Genomic DNA, 20,123 nt, shown 5'->3' with positions numbered 1-20,123 from the left:
AGCTTCAACTGACCCCAAGCATCCACAGCCTTTTGAGGAAGTGTTCCAGATTTCCACTACTTTTTGTGTGCGAAAAAGTGCGATCTAATCCTTTAATCATTTTAAACACCTCGATTACATCCCATGTCTCCCTCACTTCCTGCGGAAAACGCCAGCATTTCCTGCGGACCCCAGTCCTCGCCATTGGACAATGGGGATTATTAACCTTGACCCATAGAAGGAAGAAAGCAAGAGGCAAAACTCCAGTGTACAACTAACTTTTAATTGCTGCTAATTAAGGACCAAAAAGAAGAAAGTCCAATCGGTTCCACCAAGAACCCGACAAAGAGATTTGATACATTTGTGTGCATCTTCTCAAAACATCACAAAATCTGTATAAACTTTAAAAAAAATAAAGTACATCGGTACAAAAAGCAAAATATCGCTGTTGCTGGAAATCTGAAAGAGCACAGAAAACTAAGAAATCTTCAGGGGGTGCAGTCATTGACCTGGAACTTTAACCCTGCCTTGCTCCCTGCACAGATACTGACTGACCCGCTGAATATTTCCAGCATTTCCTGTTTTTAGTTCAAAAGTACATTGATGTTAGTTTAACCACTAATTTGGAAATAAAAAGTTCAATTCGGGGTGAAATAAAGTTTATGGTGTGTCTATTCAAGGCATGTGTTTACTTAAAGGGGGCCACCACCAGCATGGAAAGCCTTTGTTAAAGTACAAAAATCATTTACATGGCAAAGTGAAGGAACATTTTGGAAAATCAATGCAGAGACAGTTTGTTTTCAGTGCGTTGTAACACTATGTACAGAAACAGTGCATCCAGAAAGAGGCTGTGCTGATCTTTCACCACCACCCCACTCCTCCGCAATTCTCTGCTTTGAACCGGTTACACTTCAGTAGAAGTGCATGGAGATGTTAAAATGGCAACCAGGCCCACAGAAACACAAGTCTGACTTTCTTCGGCAGTGCGTCACTGGCGTTAACTGGATTGGAAACAGAGGAGTTGAGCAGGTAATTATAATCCACACAGATTTATTGTTCTCTACTTCTGATATGGTTACACTGTTTATAAGAAGTCCTTTTTTCCAGTTCTCAGTGTGGCTATATCATGACAGTACGTGTGAAGCACTTTAATACAAAAAAAAGGAGGTACTATATATAAAACTGATGTCGAGCAAGCTGGTCCATGAACGGACGGACCAGGTTATCTGTAGCAAAGTAGAAAACTAGCCCAAACGTAATTGAGATTGGAAGGGCCGGTAAAGCCTTCTTAAAGATGGCAAGCAGCAGGAGAGTAAGGCACAAACCCTGAAACACAAAGAGGCAAATTATCAATCTGGCTTATTCCCTCCTGTAATGTATTTGCTTCATGGGTTCTTTGCTTAAGAATTCACAGCAGCACATCGCTATTAAGAACTAGTTGGTTTATTGACAAAGGTTTAACAATCACACCACACATTACCAGTTCATCCACCAGGCTCACAACTGCATGGCCTCATTGTGGATCCCTGAACCCAACTGGCTGGGGTTTTATTGAGTCTTGTGACCATCACGTGACTGGCTAAGCCGCTCCCAACTCAACAGCTCTACAACGTTACCTATTCTCACACTCTGGTCAGAATTTTTAAAAATGAAGGAAATTAGGGGCACAAGAAAAGAGAGCTGTGGAGGCTGGGTTGTTGAATATATTTAAGGTGGAGGTGGACAGATTTTTGAGCGATAAGGGAGCAAAGGGTTATGGGGAGCAGACAGGGAAGTGGAGCTGAGCCCAAGATCAGATCAGCCATGACCTTATTAAATGGCAGAGCAGGCTTGAGGGGCTAAATGGCCTACTCCAGCTCCTATTTCTTATGCTCCCCTTAAATGCATCGACTATTAGACTTAACTGCTCCATGTGGTAGCAAGTTCCACATTCTAACCACACTCTGGGCAAAGATGTATCTCCTGAATTCCTTATTGGATTTATTAGTGACTATCATATATTTATGGCTTTTAGTTCGGGTCTCCCCGACAAGTGGAGCAATTGTCTCTGTGTCTACCCTATTATAACTTTAAAGACCTCCATTAGGACCCCCTCAGCCTTCTTATGACACTGAATCAAGTTAGCTGAACATGACATCCTGTTCGCAGGCTGTAGGAGAGCCGAGTGAAAGATGATCTTCATCCAACCTCCTCAAGTTAGTTAAAGCAGAAATATTCAGTGTGTGAGCCGCTCGCTGTACCAATCTCACAGGTAAGCTTCTTAAAGGCAGACTATCCATCTTTAAGAAGGCTGTGTAAAGGTTCTGCTGGAATGTCACTCGACTCACTGTGACCAATGAACAAACTGCAATCACCCTTGAATCTGGCTCACTCATTGGGGGCTTCTGTTTCTTTGACTAAATAGTTAGACTCAGATCTATATCCTCCCGGTGAGGCAAATTTTACAGGGAAGGTTGGAAGAAGATTATCTCGAATGTCTGATTCCACTATGAACAATTAGAAGTTTCAATTTAGTTTATTAACATAAAAGTACAAAGTCCACTGATATTTTAATGAATAGGGTGGATGCATTTAAGGGGAACATAGGAAACAGGAGCAACCCATGGGGTTGGGGGGAAAAGAGAGAGGCAGAGCAGGGGTTGGGGGGTGAAGAAGTCAGAGCTGGGGGAGAGAAGACAGAGTGGGGGGGGGGGGGGAAGGAAGAGAGGGCAGAGCACTGGCGGGGGTGGGTGGGAAGAGGAGAGAGGAGAGAAGGCAGAGTGGGGGGGGGGGGGGGGGCAGAACGGGGTTGGGGGGAGGGTGGTGGAGGCAGGAAGAGGAGGGGGTTGAAGAAATGTAGGCGTCTATTAGCCAGAATATCCACTAGTGACCCTTACTGGAAGACACCCGTCAGGGAAGGATAGAAGCAGATTCAGCAGAGGTCAAATTGCTTACCCCACCGAATAAGGTTAACACTGAATAAGATAATAGACTCAGATAAGATAGCAGAGGATTGAACCGCAGCAAGGGTCAGTGCCTTTAGTATCCTGCCATGTTACACAGTTGATGTTCCACAATTGGCTGAGGTTTTTTTCGGTATTTTTTTACTTCAGTGTGTGGGAAATTCCCATGATATACTCACAATTAATATTGCTACAAAGCAGGCCAGTGTTGTATTCCAATCTGCATCTGCTGTTGCCGATGCTTTTCCAACAAGGACACTGTAGAATATGAAGTCGCCTAAACCAAGTTTCACACCCCCTTAAATAAAAACAGAATCTGACAGTGATGAATAAAATAGTGACTAACTGAAAGGGCAGGTGGGGTAGAGGGGAGAGGGAAGGACAAGCGATGAGGGAATGTCCGGCTACATTGTCAGTACAAGTAGGCGAGCAATAATTGCTCATCCTCAACTACTTCTGCACAAATGTTTTCTTTTAAAATCGAAAATACTTCCAGCTATGTAGTTTACAAACAGAGGGCCCGATCAGTGTTAATGCACACAACACTGGCACTGAATGTGAATTGCATCGGCTGTACAGCACAGAAACTGCGGTCTGTACAGAGTGCACTTAAACAGAGTGCTGAACTGGCGAAGGCGGAGGGAGGGAGGGAGGGAGGGAGGGGCGAGGCGGGGAGAAAAGAAAGGAGGCGTCCGGGGGACGACGACAAGGAGGCGTCCGAGGGGGGGGGAACAAAGGAGGCGTCGGGGGGGTGGGGGAAAGGAGAAGCCGAGGGGGGGAAAGGAGGCGCCGAGGGGGGGGAAAGGAGGCGTCGGAGGCAGGACTGGGGGGGGGGGGGGGAAGGAGACGTAGAGGAGGCAAACATAGAAAATAGGTTCAGGAGTAGGCCATTCAGCCCCTCAAGCCTGCACCACCATTCAATAAGATCATGGCTGATCATCACCTCAGTACCCCTTTCCTGCTTTCTCTCCATACCTCTTGATCCCTTTAGCCGTAAGGGCCATATCTAACTCCCTCTTGAATATATCCAATGAACTGGCATCAACAACTCTCTGCGGTAGGGAATTTCACAGGTTAACAACTCTGAGTGAAGAAGTTTCTCCTCATCTCAGTCCTAAATGGCCTACCCCTTATCCTAATACTGTGTCCCCTGGTTCTGGACTTCCCCAACATTGGGAACATTCTTCCCGCATCTAACCTGTCCAGTCCCATCAGAATCTTATACGTTTCTATGAGATCCCCTCTCATCCTTCTAAACTCCAGTGAATACAGGCCCAGTTGATCCAGTCTCTCCTCATGTGTCAGTCCAGCCATCCCTGGAATCAGTCTGGTGAACCTTTGCTGCACTCCCTCAATAGCAAGAACATCGATCCTCAGATTAGGAGACCAAAACTGAACACAATATTCCAGCTGAGGCCTCACCAAGGCCCTGTACAACTGCAGTAAGACCTCCCTGCTCCTATACTCAAATCCCCCTAGATATGAAGGCCAACATGCCATTCGCCTTCTTCATCGCCTGCTGTACCTGCATGCCCACTTTCAGTGACTGATGAACCATGACACCCAGGTCTCATTGCACCTCCTCTTTTCCTAATCTGCCGCAATTCAGATAATATTCTGCCTGTGTTTTTTTGCCACCAAAGTGGATAACCTCACATTTATCCACATTATACTGCATCTGCCATGTATTTGCCCACTCACCTAACCTGTCCAAGTCACCCTGCAGCCTCTTAGCGTCCCCCTCACAGCTCACACTGCCACCCAGTTTAGTGTCATCTGCAAACTTGGAGATATTACACTCAATTCCTTCATCCAAATCATTAATGTATATTGTAAAGAGCTGGGGTCCCAGCACTGAGCCCTGCGGCACTCCACTAGTCACTGCCTCCCATTCCGAAAAAGACCCGTTTATCTTGACACTCTGCTTAGACAGGTCAAGTGAGTGGGCAAAAAGGTGGCAGATGTGGGGAAATGTGAGGTTATTCACTTTGCTTGGAACAACAGAAAAACAGAATATTTTTAAATGGTGAGAAACGATTAAATATTGGTGTTGAGAGATTTAGTTGTCCTCGTACAGGAAACACAGAAAGCTAGCATGTAGGTACAGCAAGCAATTAGGAAAGCAAATGGCATGTTGGCCTTTATTGCTAGAGGGTTGGAGAATAAGGAAGTCTTGCTACAATTGTACAGGGCTCTGGTGATCCACACCTGGAGTACTGTGCACAGTTCTGGTCTCCTTACTTAAGAAGGGATCTACGTGCCTTAAGAGGGAGTGCAACAAAGGCTCACTAGATTGATTCCTGGGATGAGAGGGTTGTCCTATTGAGAGATTGGGTACTCTCTCTGGCGTTTAGAAGAATGAGAGGTGATCTCATCGAAACATACAAGATTCTGAGAGGGATTGACAGGATAAATGCTGAGAGATTGTTTCCCCTGGCTGGAGTGTCTAGAACTAGTCTCAGGATCAGGGTTGGCCTTTTCAGACTGAGATGAGGAGGATTTTCTTCACTCAGGGTTGTGAATCTTTGGAATTCTCTGTCCCAAAGTGCTGAGGTTGCTCAGTCATTGAGTATATTCAAGGATAGATTTTTGGACTTGAGGAATCAAGGGATATGGGGATAGGGCACGAAAGTGGAGTTAAGACTGAAGATCAGTCATGATCTTATTAAATGGCGGAGCAGGCTCGAGGAGCTGTATGGCTGACTCCTGCTCCTAATTCTTATGTTCTTAAACAGGCCACTCGGTCCAACAGTCTTTGCTGGTGTTTCTGCTCCACACGAGCCCCCTCCCACCCCTCTTCATCTCATCCTATCAGCATACCCTTCTATTCCTTTCTCCCTCATGTGTTTATATTTAGCTTCTCCTGAATTCTCTACTGGGTTTATTGGAGACCATCTCCTATATGATGCGCAATAGGCCAGAACTGGAAGAGAGCAGTGATCTCAGAGGGTTGTAGGGCTACAGAAGATTACAGAGATAGGAAGGGGTGAGGCCATGGAGGGATTTGAAAGCAAGGATGAGAATTTTGAAATGGTGGTGTTGGAGCCAATGTAGGTCAGCGAGCACAGGGGGTGATGGGTGAGCGGGACTTGCCGAGAGTCTAACAATCTGTTCCTTCCAGTGGCGCCGTTACTTACTCTCTTCTGGATCGTCAATTGCCACTGGAGGGCTTGGCAGTGACTGCACAGCTGCCCGACTCTCCTGAGTCGATTCCATCGGGCCCAACCTGGTGTCTCTGTTGTCTGTCCACTCTTGGCTGAACCCTCCATCATCGGTACAAGTCTGATTAAGAGCAAGGTCTGCAGAAATATTACCGTCAGTTACCATTTCCACGAGGTCAAATTAGCACAGTCTCATTGGACTTGTGGGCCTTTGTGTTGATGACTGTTGCACCCATCAGCTCAAGGCTCAGCTGAACAACATACCTTGTAAAAGGGGAACAAGTACAGAGCATCACTGGCCAGCTCCATCCAGTCAATGGTGCGAACTGGAGAGAGTTGTTGTGATCTGGAATGCACTGCTTCAAAGAGTGGTGAAAGCAGATTCAGTAGTAACTTTCAAAAGAGAATTAGATAAATACTTGGCAAGGAAAAATCTGCAGGGCTATGGAGAAAAGCAGGGGAGTGGAACTAATTGGATAATTCTTTCAGAGAGCCGGCACAGGCACGATGGGCTAAACGGCCTCCTCCTGCACTGTGCAATTCTATGATTCTACCTCTTACTGTTCTCCCAGCATGGAACCATAGAATATCCTTGGGAGATACAAAAACGGTTAGAGCAAAAAGAAAGCCGCAACCAATTTTGGAAAGACTGGGAAATTCCTCTCCGATCCCACCGCCATGACAAACACTCGAAGATCCAGGAGACCGTGGCTCTACAACCATACCTTTCATTTCTCCAGAGAATAAAAGTAACTCTTGGAGCCTGAAATAATAACCAAGAGCTCTGCATTTGGTACTATTCTGAGCCTTAATCTTAGTCACGTCTACAAGTAACACAACCTAATTATACTGAACCAAAATGCAACGTACACAGTTGGAGTGCAGCTTAAGTTGACAGTTCGCCCATCACCATTGTGCTCGCTGACCCACATTGATTCTCAGTCTAGCAACGCCCAATTTAAAATTCTGATCCTTATGTTCAAATCCCTCGCCCCCCTCTACCTCTGTAAACCTCTTCCAACCCCACAACCCTCCGAGATATCTGCGTTCCTCCAATTCTGGCCTCTTGAGCAACCCCGATTTCTTACACCCCGCCATTGGTGGCCGTGCCTTCAGCTGCCTGGGCCCCAAGCTCTGGAATTCCCTCCCTAAACCTACACTCCATAAAACGTAGCTCTTTGACCATGTTTTTGATCATCTATCGTAATAGCTCATGGGTTGCTGACAAGTTTTATCTGACAACGCTCCCGTGAAGCCACTTGGGATGTTTAACTAAGTTAAATGCAAGTTATTGTTGACAGGACTTCCTTCGCCATGAACTCTATCATTGAGAAGGACAAGCGGAGCAACGTCATGGGAGCAACATCACAAGTTCCCTTCTAACCACAACTATTCTCACTTGGGCATATCTTGCTGTTCCTTCATTGTTGCCAGGTCAACTATCTGGAGCTTCTGACGTCATCGTGAGAGCCCCATCACCACCCAGGCTACAGCAAGCCAAGGCCTTCAAGGGAGTTAAGTCGGGCAATCAAAGAGACCCTGCCCCCTCATGAACAAAATGTGTGTGCCACCAACCACGCTGGTTATTGGTAAAACTTCAGCTGGGAGACTTGAAGATAGTGCTTTACAATAACTGGCATTTCTTTTCTAAAAGCTAAATACACAGAGTAGGACGCATCAATCTGTTGGAGAAACCAGAGTAGGGATGAGCATCGGAATTTCTCTGCTTTTTCTTCCTGTAGCTTGCAGCATACTGCAGAGAGCCCTATGTTCAATGTGGAGGAGTTGACATGCTATTGTAAGACAGGACAAGGGTTTTCTCATTTGCTGTACATCTAATCAACTTTGAGAACTTTTGACTTCACAGACATTTGTGGCAGAGTTCAGGACAAAAATGTCTGCTTTTGAGCATTTGCACCCAATACCTAAATAATAAATAGAACGCTGAAATACGGAGTTAAAACTACTTGCATTTATACAGCGGCCTTATGGTGCAATGAAAATTGGGCTGCTCAAGAGACCAGAATTGGAGGAGCGCAGCAAACAAGTTGCTTAAACTGTATTGTACTCTGGTTAGACTCTATCCAGTTTTGGTTGCGGAGGCTCAAGGGAGATATCCAATGCCCTGGAGCTCGTGCAGAAGAGAATCACGAGACTGATCATTAGCATCAGAGGACTTACAAGGACAGACTGCAGAAACAAGCTTCCTGTTGCCTTGCTAGGAGGTGACTACAGTGAAGTACGTAAGTCAGGAGCATGATGGAATACTCTCCACTTGCCTGGATGAGTACAGCTCCAACAACACTCAAGAAGCTCGACACCATCCAGGTCAAAGCAGCTGCTTGATCGGCACCCCATCCACCACCTTAAACATTCACTCCCTCCATCACCAACGCACCGTAGCTGCAGTGTGTACCATCTACAAGATGCACTACAGCAACTCGCCAAGGCTTCTTCAACAGCATCTCCAAAACTCACGACCTCTGCCACCTAGTAGGACAAGGGCAGCAGGCGTATGGGAACAGCATCGCCTCCAAGTCACACACCAGCCTGACTTGGAAATATAATCACCGCTCTTTCATCGTCGCTGGGTCAAAATCCTGGAACTCCCTCCCTAACAGCATTGTGGGAGCACTTTCACCACATGGACTGCGGCTGTTTTAAGGCGGCGGATCACCATCATATTCTCGAGGGCAATTAGGGATGGGCAATAAATGCTGGCCTTACCAGTGACGCCCACATCCCATGGACTAATAAAAAAAACCTACGCCCAACCGTATGCGTAGGTGCACGTTTGAGCTGCTTCCCCACGTTCTAATCTTTTCTGTCTCCAATTCTATCCTACTAGTTTAGTTTATTGTACTGTAATGCGTAGGCCAATCTTTCCCTTTTACTGTGGTATGTGGTCTCAGCAAATAGTCCCTTACCTTGGTATGAGCCATCTCTTGACCTGGGAGTTTATCATTCTCTGTCTATTGAGTTTGCAAACTGTCGTTGCTCATAGAGACGAGATTTAATTTTCCCTTCCCCCGCCCTCTCACATTCATACTCTGGCTAAAATGCTAAAGCAAAGCATGTTGGGATACTCTGACCATTTAAACCACTTTAAAATATTCTAACAACCGCTAACACTATTTTATCTGAAATGACAACAGCAACACAAGGGAACACAGGTTCAAATTGGTAGATGGCAAATTTAAGACAGGAGGCTCTTTCTCACAGAAAAAGGGATCAAGGACTTACAGGTAGAGTAATGGAAGTGAAACTCAAACTATTTAACAGTTGTATGATGTAATTGAGAGTGGGATTGAACGAGTTAAGACAGACCGAATGACTTTCCTTAACTGTGTCTATCTTCTGATCGAGCACAGGACACCCATGAACTTATAAACATGAAAGGCATAACAGACAAATGGCAAAAGGTTGAAGGCGGGGATAGCATAAATTATTTATTGTACTTATCTGAAGCATTCCCTTTTAATTATCTGTTTTCCAAACCTCAGCAACTTTTTAAGATTATAGCTTGTTGCAAAAGATTAATAAAAGCCTTCCTCTGCTATTTGGGCAGGTATTTTTGCACATTGCAATTGAAAGAAAATATTATATAAACATTATTCATAAAAGAAAAGCAACACTAACAAGGACAGAATTAGAGAGGTGAAACAATGTGTCTGATTTGTACGGTTTTATTATACAACTTACATATTGAATGGTGATTTTACTTTACTTGGAAGTTTTCAATAAAGTTTAGCAAAACAAAATTTGTACTCGCCGTGAGGTGCAGAACCAGAATCGTTCGGAGGGCCTGGCCTTGCTTCTGGATCAACATCCGCCATGTTAACTAGCCATACCATTGTCGCTATGCAAGACCAAACAGGAGAGTTAAACCAGTGCACTGAGACTTTCAGTCAAAGAGTCAAAATGAAAAAAATAAAATCGGAGCTTACAGGAATAGATCAGAGCTGGAAATATCGGTTCATTTCTCTCTTGTGCAGTCTCGACTAGAATCCGCAAGGGGCCCTTGGGGCATAGCACCGCCACCAGATCTGAAAAACACAACGCTTGCTCAATACAAACCGTGGACCATCATTTGATGGAAAAGTTACATGCAAATTGAATTAAAACAGTTCTCATACTCTAAACATAGAAACATAGAAATTAGGTACAGGAGCAGGCAATTCGGCTCTTCGAGCCTGCACCGACATTCAATAAGATCATGGCTGATCATTCAACCTCAGTACCCCTTTCCTGCTTTCTCTCCATACCCCTTGATCCCTTTGGTCGTAAGGGCCATATCCAACTCCCTCTTGAATGAACTGGCTTCAACAACTTTCTGCGGTAGAGAATTCTACAGGTTAACCTGAGTGAAGAAGTTTCTCCTCATCTCTGTCCTAAATGGCTTACTCCTTATTCTTAGACTGTGACCCCTGGTTCTGGAACTCCCCAGCAATGGGAACATTCTTCCTGCCTCTAACCTGTCCAATCCCATCAGAATTTTATATGTTTCTATAAGATCCCCTCTCATTCTTCTAAACTCCAGTGGATCCAAGCCCAGTTGATCCAGACTCTCCTCATATGTCAGTCCTGCCATTCTGGGAATCAATCTGGTGAACCTTCGCTGTACTCCCTCAATAGCAAGAACGTCCTTCCTCAGATTAGGAGACCAAAACTGAACACAATATTCTAGGTGTGGCCTCACCAAGGCTCTGTACAAGTGTAGTAAGACCTCCCTGCTCCTATACTCAAATTCTCTAGCTATGAAGGCCAACATGTCATTTGCCTTCTTCACCGCCTGCTGTACCTGCATGCCAACCTTCAATGACTGATGTACCATGGACACCAAGGTCTCGTTGCATCTCCCCTTTTCCTAATCTGTCACCATTCAGATAATATTCTGTCTTCCTGTTTTTGCCACCAAAGTGGATAACCTCACATTTATCCACCTTATACTGCATCTGCCATGCATTTGCCCACTCACCTAACCTGTCCAAGTCACCTTGCAGGCTCTTCACAGTGCACACCGCCACCCAGCTTAGTGTCATCTGCAAACTTGGAGATAATACATTCAATTTCTTCATCTAAATCATTGATGTATATTGTAAATAGCTGGGATCCCAGCACTCAACCAATCGGCAACCCCACTGGTCACTGTCTGCCATTCTGAAAAGGACCCGTTTATTCCGACTCTCTGCTTCGTGTCTGCCAACCAGTTTTCTATCCATGTCAATGCATTACCCCCAATAACATGTGCTTTAATTTTGCACACTACTCTCTTGTGTTGGACCTTGTCCAAAGCCTTTTGAAAGTCCAAATACACTACATCCACTGGTTCTCCCTTGTCCACTCTACTAGTTACATCCTCAAAAAATTCTAGAAGATTTTTCAAGCATGATTTCCCTTTCATAAATCCATGCTGACTTGGACTGATCTTGTCATTGCCTTCCACAGCTAACATTTCAATGGCACTGCGACCGTGAATTTTAAAATAATTAAACCTACTTATCAGTAACTGATTAGCTTATAAGAACATAAGAAGTAGAAGCAGGAGTAGGCCCTATGGCCCCTCGAGCCTGCTCCGCCATTTAATACGATCATGGCTGATCTGATCACGGACTCAGCTCCACTTCCCTGCCCGCTCTCCATAACCCCTTATCATTTAAGAAACTGTCTATTTCTGTCTTAAATTTATTCAATGTCCCAGTTTCCACAGCTCTCTAAGGCAGCGAATTCCACAGATCCACAACCCTCAAGCAATTTCTCCTCAGTTCAGTTTTAAATGGGCGGCCCCTTATTCTAAGAGTATGCCCTCTAGTTCTAGTCTCCCCTATGTGGAAACATCGTCTCTGCATCCACCTTGTCAAGCTCCCTCATAATCTTATACATTTCGATAAGATCACCTCTCATTCTTCTGAATTCCAATGAGTAGAGGCCCAACCTACTCAACCTTTTCTCATAAGTCAACCCCCTCATCTCTGGAATCAACCTAGTGAACCTTCTCTGAACTGACTCCAAAGCAAGTATATCCTTTCGTAAATATGGAAACCAAAACTGCACGCAATATCCCAGTGTGGCCTCACCAGTACCCTGTACAACTGTAGCAAGACTTCCCTGCTTTTATACTCCATCCCCTTTGCAATAAAGGCCAAGATACCATTGGCCTTCCTGATCACTTGCTGTACCTACATACTATCCTTTTGTGTTTCATGCACAAGTACCCCCAGGTCCCGCTGTACTGTAGCACTTTGCAATCTTTCTCTATTTAAATAATAACTTGCACTTTGATTTTTTTTCTGCCAAAGTACATGACCTCACACTTTCCAACATTATACTCCATCTGCCAAATTTTTGCCCACTCACTTAGCCTGTCTATGTCCTTTTGCAGATTGTGTGTATCTTCCTCACACATTGCTTTTCCTCCCATCTTTGTATCGTCAGCAAACTTGGCTACGTTACACTCAGTATCTTCCTTCAAGTCATTAATATAGATTGTGAATAGTTGGGGTTCCAGCACTGATCCCTGCGGCACCCCACTGGTTACGGATTGCCAACCCGAGAATGAACCATTTATCCCTACTCTCTGTTTTCTGTTCGTTAGCCAATCTTCTATCCATGCTAATATATTACCCCCAACCCCGTGACCTTTTATCTTGTGCAGTAACCTTTTATGTGGTACCTTGTTAAATGCCTTCTGGAAGTCCAAATACACCACATCCACTGGTTCCCCTTTAACCACCCTGTTCGTTACATCCTCAAAGAATCCTAGAAAATTTGTCAAACATGACTTCCCCTTCATAAATTCATGCTGACTCTGCCTGACCGAATTTTGCTTTTCCAAATGTCCTGCTACTGCTGCTTTAATAATGGACTCCAACATTTTCCCAACCACAGATGTTAGGCTAACTGATCTATAGTTTCCTGCTTTTTGTCTGCCTCCTTTTTTAAATAAGGACGTTACATTTGTAGTTTTCCAATCTGCTGGGACCTCCCCAGAATCCAGGGAATTTTGGTAAATTACAACCAATGCATCCACTATCCCTGCCGCTACTTCTCTTAAGACCCTAGGATGCAAGCCATCAGGTCCAGGAGATTTATCTGCCTTTAGTTCCATTATCTTACTGAGTACCACCTTCTTAGTGATTGTGTTAAGTTCCTCCGCTCCACCCCCCCCCCCCCCAATAGCCCCTTGACTATCCACTGTTGGAATATTATTAGTGTCCCCTACCCTAAAGACTGATACAAAATATTTGTTCAGAGTTTCTGCTATCTCCATGTTCCCCATTACTAATTCCACGGTCTCTTCCTCTAAGGGGGCAACATTTACTCTAGCCACTCTTTTCCTTTTTATATACCTATAGAAACTCTTGCTATCTGTTTTTATATTTCATGCTAGTTTACTTTCATAGTCTATCTTCCCTTTCTTAATCATTTTTTTTAGTCATTCTTTATTGGCTTTTAAATGCTTCCCAATCTTCAGTCCTCCCACTAGTTTTGGCCACATTGTATGCCCTTGTTTTTAAATTGTATACCGTCCTTTATTTCTTTAGTTCAAGTGGAGGGAAATAAAGACACATTAATACCTATATCATCACATTGAAGAATGTATTCCCAGTCCTTCTGTACCCCGCAGTGCAAGTGAGTGACAATGTAACTGCTATTTGCAGAACGCAGAACACCACACACAATGGGGGAAAATTGCGGTCAGAAGCTTTCCTTCGGCGAACGCCTCCGACCCGAAAAAATCTATGAAAGTACCTGGTGGTCCCGGAGGAATGTAGGATTCCGGTCGGAGGCCTAGATTCTGTGCGCAGCGCACGGGGAAATGTCTTTCACGTACATACATACATGCTGGAGTCACGTGAGCCTGGATCACCGATCATTATGCAATATTCTCATTGATAAAAATGGGAGCTGTGTTTGTATGGGCTCCCATTACTATCAATGAGAAAAGACTCTAAAACACCCAAAAACAGCATAATAAATAAAACTTCACATATTCAAAATTAATTGAAATTAAATGTAATTAAATGTTTTGGAAAAAAAACATTTTTGGGAGAATTTTGTTTAATGTGTGTTAATAGGGTTAAAAATAAACTTACAGGGACAGGGTTTTTAAATACAAAAATGATTGTTTTAATTTAATTTTTATATGTTTTTAAAGTGTTATGCTATGCGTTTGCTTTTACCAGGCGTAAAAGTTTGAAGGACATTCGCTGGGCAAGAGTTGGGCAAATAGCCTAATCTCTGCCCCGTGGATGACCTTCCTGCGGAGAAATCTTGACCGATCGGAAAAGCTGGTCTTTGGCACATGCGCATTGCGCGCTGAGAATCGGCTTTTGCGAGGCCTCGCTGGGTCCATGCGCACATCGTACCCACCCGGGGAGGCCGGAATTTGCAGCCCAATAACTTGGAGAAGGAGGATGAACCATTATAGGAAGCATAGGAAGCCATTCAGCCCCTCGAGCCTGTTCCACCATTCAATTAGATCATTGCTGATCTGCACCTCAACTCCATTTGATTCATATCCCACAATCGCTTTACCAAAACAAATCTGTTCATCTCATTCTTAAACTCCATTTGTTCCTCAGCAGCATCCACAGCTTAGTTGGGGGGGTGTGGGGGTGGGGGAGGGTGCAGGGGCAGGGAAAGAATTGCAGATTTCCCCTACCCTCTGTATGAAAAGGTAATGCCCAATTTCACCTCTGAACAGCTTAGCTCTAATTTTAAGGATATGCTCCATTGCTCTGGGTTCCCCGACCAGAGCCGGGAGCAGCGTGAGTCCGTTGGTGAGGCCTAGAAAAGGTCGGGAGGTGCGTGGAGAGGCGTCGCTTGTGCAGCTACAGGGAGAAGGCAAAAAAGTAGAAAGAAACAGAAAGGTGTAAGTGATTGGCTGGTGATTGGTGAGTAGTTTTTCTTTTTTCTCTTCTATAACAGTGAGTAAACTTTAGCATTGTTGTTGCCAATTTAAGTGGATCTAAGGGTTAAGTCATGGCAGGAGAGCGCGGTCACGTGATATGCTCCTCTTGTACATGTGGGAACTCAGGGACACTTCAGGTGTCCCTGATGACTACGTGTGCGGGAAGTGTATCCGCCTCCAGCTCCCGACGGTCCGCGGTGCGGAATTGGAGTTGAAGGGTGGATTCACTCTGCAGCATCCACGATGCTGAGAATGACGTGAGTAGCATGTGTAGCGAGTTGGTCTTACCGCAGGTGAAGGGTCCACAGCTAGCTAGGGAATGGAAGACCAGCAGGAAGAGCAGTGCAAGGAAGAGCAGTGCAAGGAAGGTAGTGCAGGGGTCCCCTGCGGTCATCCCCCTGCAAAACAGATACACCGTTTTGAGTGCTGTTGAGGGGGTTGACTCATCAGGGGAGGGCAGCAGCAGCCAAGTTCATGGCACCGTGGCTGGCTCTGCTGCACAGGAGGGCAGGAAAAAGAGTGGGAGAGCAATAGTGATAGGGGATTCGATTGTAAGGGGAATAGATAGGCGTTTCTGCGGCCGCAACCAAGACTCCAGGATGGTATGTTGCCTCCCTGGTGCAAGGGTCAAGGATATTTCAGGACATTCTGAAAAGAGAGGGTGAATAGCCAGTTGTCGTGGTGCACATTGGTACCAATGATATAGGTAAAAAAAGGGATGAGGTCCGACGAGACGAATTTAAGGAGCTAGGAGCTAAATTAAAAAGTAGGACCTCAAAAGTAGTAATCTCGGGATTGCTACCAGTGCCACGTGCTAGTCAGAGTAGGAATCGCAGGATAGCTCAGATGAATACGTGGTTTGAGCAGTGGTGCAGCAAGAAGGGAATCAATGCAGGGAGACAGAGGGAAACAAAAAGGAGACAAAAGCAAAAGACAGAAAGGAGATGAGTAAAAGTGGAGGCCAGAGAAACCCAAGGCAAAAAGACAAAAAGGGCCACTGAATATAAAGGGGCTGCAGGAGGGGTCAAAACTAAAAATCATGGTTTAAAAACTAGTATTAAAACACTTTACCTAAACGCATGCAGCATTCGAAATAAAGTAAATGAGTTGACGGCACAAATCATTACAAATGGGTATGATTTGGTGGCCATTACAGAAACGTGGTTGCAGGGTGGCCAAGACTGGGAATTAAACATACAGGGGTATCTGACGATTCGGAAAGATAGACAAGAAGGGAAAGGAGGTGGGGTAGCTCTGTTAATAAAGGATGATATCGGGGCAGTTGTGAGACACGATATTGGCTCTAATGAACAAAAGGTTGAATCATTGTGGGTGGAGATTAGAGATAGTAAGGGGAAAAAGCCACTGGTGGGCGTAGTTTATAGGCCCCCAAATAATAACTTCACGGTGGGGCGGGCAATAATCAAGGGAATAATGGAGGCATGTGAAAAAGGAACGGCAGTAATCATGGGGGATTTTAACCTACATATCTATTGGACAAATCAAATCGCACGGGGTAGCCTGGAAGAGGAATTCATAGAATGCATACGGGATTGTTTCTTAGAACAGTATGTTGCAGAACCTACAAGGGAGCAAGCTATCTTAGATCTGGTCCTGTGTAATGAGACAGGAATAATAAACGATCTCCTAGTAAAAGATCCTCTCGGAATGAGTGATCACAGTATGATTGAATTTGTAATACAGATTGAGGGTGAGGAAGTAGTGTCTCAAAAGAGCGTACTATGCTTAAACAAAGGGGACTACAGTGGGATGAGGGCAGAGTTGGCTAAAGTAGACTCGAAACACAGACTAAACGGTGGCACAATTGAGGAACAGTGGAGGACTTTTCAGGAGCTCTTTCACAATGCTCAACAAAAATATATTCCAGTGAAAAAGAAGGGCAGTAAGAGAAGAGATAACCAGCCGTGGATAACCAAGGAAATAAAGGAGAGTATCAAATTAAAAACCAATGCGTATAAGGTGGCCAAGGTTAGTGGGAAACTAGAAGATTGGGAAAATTTTAAACGACAGCAAAGAATGACGAAGAAAGCAATAAAGAAAGGAAAGATAGATTACGAAGGTAAACTTGCGCAAAACATAAAAACAGATAGTAAAAGCTTTTACAGATATATAAAACGGAAAAAAGTGACTAAAGTAAATGTTGGTCCCTTAGAAGATGAGGAGGATTTAATAATGGGAAATGTGGAAATGGCTGAGACCTAAAACAATTATTTTGCTTCGGTCTTCACAGTGGAAGACACAAAAACCATGCCAAAAATTGCTGGTCACAGGAATGTGGGAAGGGAGGACCTTGAGACAATCATTATCACTCGGGGGGTAGTGCTGGACAGGCTAATGGGACTCAAGGTAGACAAGTCCCCTGGTCCTGATGAAATGCATCCCAGGGTATTAAAAGAGATGGCGGAAGTTATAGCAGATGCATTTGTTATAATCTACCAAAATTCTCTGGACTCTGGGGAGGTACCAGCAAATTGGAAAGCAGCTAATGTAACGCCTCTGTTTAAAAAAGGGGGCAGACAAAAGGCAGGTAACCATAGGCCGGTTAGTTTAACATCTGTAGTGTGGAAAATGCTTGAAACCATCATTAAGGAAGAAATAGCGGGACATCGAGATAGGAATAGTGCAATCAAGCAGACGCAGCATGGATTCATGAAAGGGAAATCATGTTTAACTAACTTACTGGAATTCTTTGAGGATATAACGAGCATGGTGGATAGAGGTATACCGATGGATGTGGTGTATTTAGATTTCCAAAAGGCATTCGATAAGGTGCCACACAAAAGGTTACTGCAGAAGATAAAGGTACGCGGAGTCAGAGGAAATGTATTAGCATGGATAGAGAATTGGCTGGCTATCAGAAAGCAGAGAGTCGGGATAAATGGGTCCTTTTCGGGTTGGAAATCGGTGGTTAGTGGTGTGCCACAGGGATCGGTGCTGGCACCACAACTGTTTACAATATACATAGATGACCTGGAAGAGGGGACAGAGTGTAGTGTAACAAAATTTGCAGATGACACAAAGATTAGTGGGAAAGCGGGTTGGGTAGAGGACACAGAGAGGCTGCAAAGAGATTTAGATAGGTTAAGCGAATGGGCTAAGGTTTGGCAGATGGAATACAATGTTGGAAAATGTGAGGTCATCCACCTTGGGGAAAAAAAAACAGTAAAAGGGAATATTATTTGAATGGGGGGAAATTACAACATGCTGCGGTGCAGAGGGACCTGGGGGTCCTTGTGCATGAAACTCTTTTGGAAAATCCCAAAAAGTTAGTTTGCAGGTGCAGCAGTAATCAGAAAGGCGAATGGAATGTTGGCCTTCATTGCGAGAGGGATGGAGTACAAAAGCAGGGAGGTCCTGCTGCAACTGTATAGGGTATTGGTGAGACCGCACCTGGAGTACTGCGTGCAGTTTTGGTCACCTTACTTAAGGATATACTAGCTTTGGAGCGGGTACAGAGACGATTCACTCGGCTGATTCCGGAGATGAGGGGGTTACCTTATGATGATAGATTGAGTAGACTGGGTCTTTACTCGTTGGAGTTCAGAAGGATGAGGGGTGATCTTATAGAAACATTTAAAATAATGAAAGGGATAGACAAGATAGAGGCAGTGAGGTTGTTTCCACTGGTCGGGGAGACTAGAACTAGGGGGCACAGCCTCAAAATACGGGGGAGTCAATTTAAAACCGAGTTGAGAAGGAATTTCTTCTCCCAGAGGGTTGTGAATCTGTGGAATTCTCTGCCCAAGGAAGCAGTTGAGGCTAGCTCATTGAATGTATTCAAATCACAGATAGATGGATTTTTAACCAATAAGGGAATTAAGCGTTATGGGGAGCGGACGGGTAAGTGGAGCTGAGTCCACGGCCAGATCAGCCATGATCTTGTTGAATGGCGGAGCAGGCTCGAGGGGCTAGATGGCCTACTCCTGTTCCTAATTCTTATGTTATGTTCTGATGAAACCATTTCTCTGTGCATACATTTCAATTAGATCACCCCTCAACCATCTAAACTGAAGGAATATAAATCAAATTTATGCAAACTGGCCTCATTAACTCTAAGCCCTGATATAATTCTGGTGAATCTGGGCTGTACCCATTCCAAGGCCAATCAATCTATCTTTATATCGTGCTTTTAATGTAGATAAACATCCTCAAAATACTTCACACAGAAGTATAATCAAAAAATGGACGTGAAGCCATTTGGAGGAGATATCGGGAGAGCTGACCAAAAGCTTGGTCAGAAGTGGGTTTTAAGGAAGGTCTTATAGGAGAGAAAGGTAGAGGCACAGAAGGGTTTCGGGACAGAATTCCAGAGCATTGAGCCTAGGCGGCTGAAGGCACGTTCGCCAATGGCGGGGTGAAGGGGGAAACGTACAACAGGCCAAAGTTAAATGAACGGCGAGTTTGGGGCAGGGGTTGCATAAGGTTAGAGGTGGGGAGGGGCAAGGCCACAGCAGGATTTAAAGGTAACAGGATCATACAGCACAAGAGGCCGCCATTCGGCCCATCGTGCCTGTGTCGGCTCTTTGAAAGAGCTGTCCAATTTGGCCCACTCCCTTGATCTTTCCTCATAGATCTGAAAGCTTTTCCTATTTTAGAATATACAACAATCCCTTTTGAAAGCTATTTAATCTGCTTCCACCACCCTTTTATGCACTGCATTATGTAAAAGAAAAATCTTGGAATGATACTGCACAGAAGGAGGCCATTCGGCCCATCGTGCCTGTGCTGAATGCCTCATCTCACCTCTGGGTCTTTTGTCACTTACCTGAAATCTGTGTCCTCTGGTCATTGATCCTCCTGCCAGTGGAAAGTTTCTCTTTATCTACTCTGTCAAAACCCCTCCATTTTAAACACATGAATATATAATTTTCAAATTTTAAAATAGAGGGACTGGGGAGCCAGAAGCCTATACAGGTCAGTGAGTGCAGGTTTGATGGATTAGCTGAACCTGGTGAGAGTTAGGATACGGGCAGTGAGGTTTTGGATGAGCTGAAGTTGACAGAAGGTGGTGAATGGGAGGTCGGCCAGGACAGCTTTGGTGTTGTAGAGCCTGTTAGAGGTGGAAGTAGGCGGTCTTTGTGATGGGGAGGATAGGGGGCTGTGAGC

At 44.7% G+C, this 20,123-nt stretch overlaps 1 protein-coding gene across 4 annotated transcripts in view; it reads right to left on the bottom strand.

Moving 5' to 3' along the window:
- Positions 1 to 241: 241 nt before the first annotated feature.
- psen1 (presenilin 1) overlaps positions 242 to 20,123 on the bottom strand; it is a 103,821-nt gene continuing 83,939 nt past the window's right edge. For 3 of the 4 annotated variants that reach the window (XM_070878695.1, XM_070878693.1, XM_070878694.1), the window contains 5 exons: positions 10,030 to 10,128; positions 9,855 to 9,941; positions 6,059 to 6,220; positions 3,101 to 3,219; positions 242 to 1,305 (listed from right to left, as the gene is read on the bottom strand). In XM_070878695.1, coding sequence (XP_070734796.1) covers positions 1,150 to 1,305; positions 3,101 to 3,219; positions 6,059 to 6,220; positions 9,855 to 9,941; positions 10,030 to 10,128 — 623 coding nt within the window. In that variant the 3' untranslated portion in view covers positions 242 to 1,149. The remainder of the gene's footprint in view (positions 1,306 to 3,100; positions 3,220 to 6,058; positions 6,221 to 9,854; positions 9,942 to 10,029; positions 10,129 to 20,123) is intronic. The other variant, XM_070878696.1, reaches the window with a different exon arrangement.

The sequence above is a fragment of the Pristiophorus japonicus genome, chromosome 4 (assembly GCF_044704955.1).
Source record: "Pristiophorus japonicus isolate sPriJap1 chromosome 4, sPriJap1.hap1, whole genome shotgun sequence".
NCBI classification, from domain to species: domain Eukaryota; kingdom Metazoa; phylum Chordata; class Chondrichthyes; family Pristiophoridae; genus Pristiophorus; species Pristiophorus japonicus.
The sequence above is the reverse complement of the archived record's forward strand: the minus strand, read 5'-3'. Positions and strand labels throughout refer to the sequence as shown.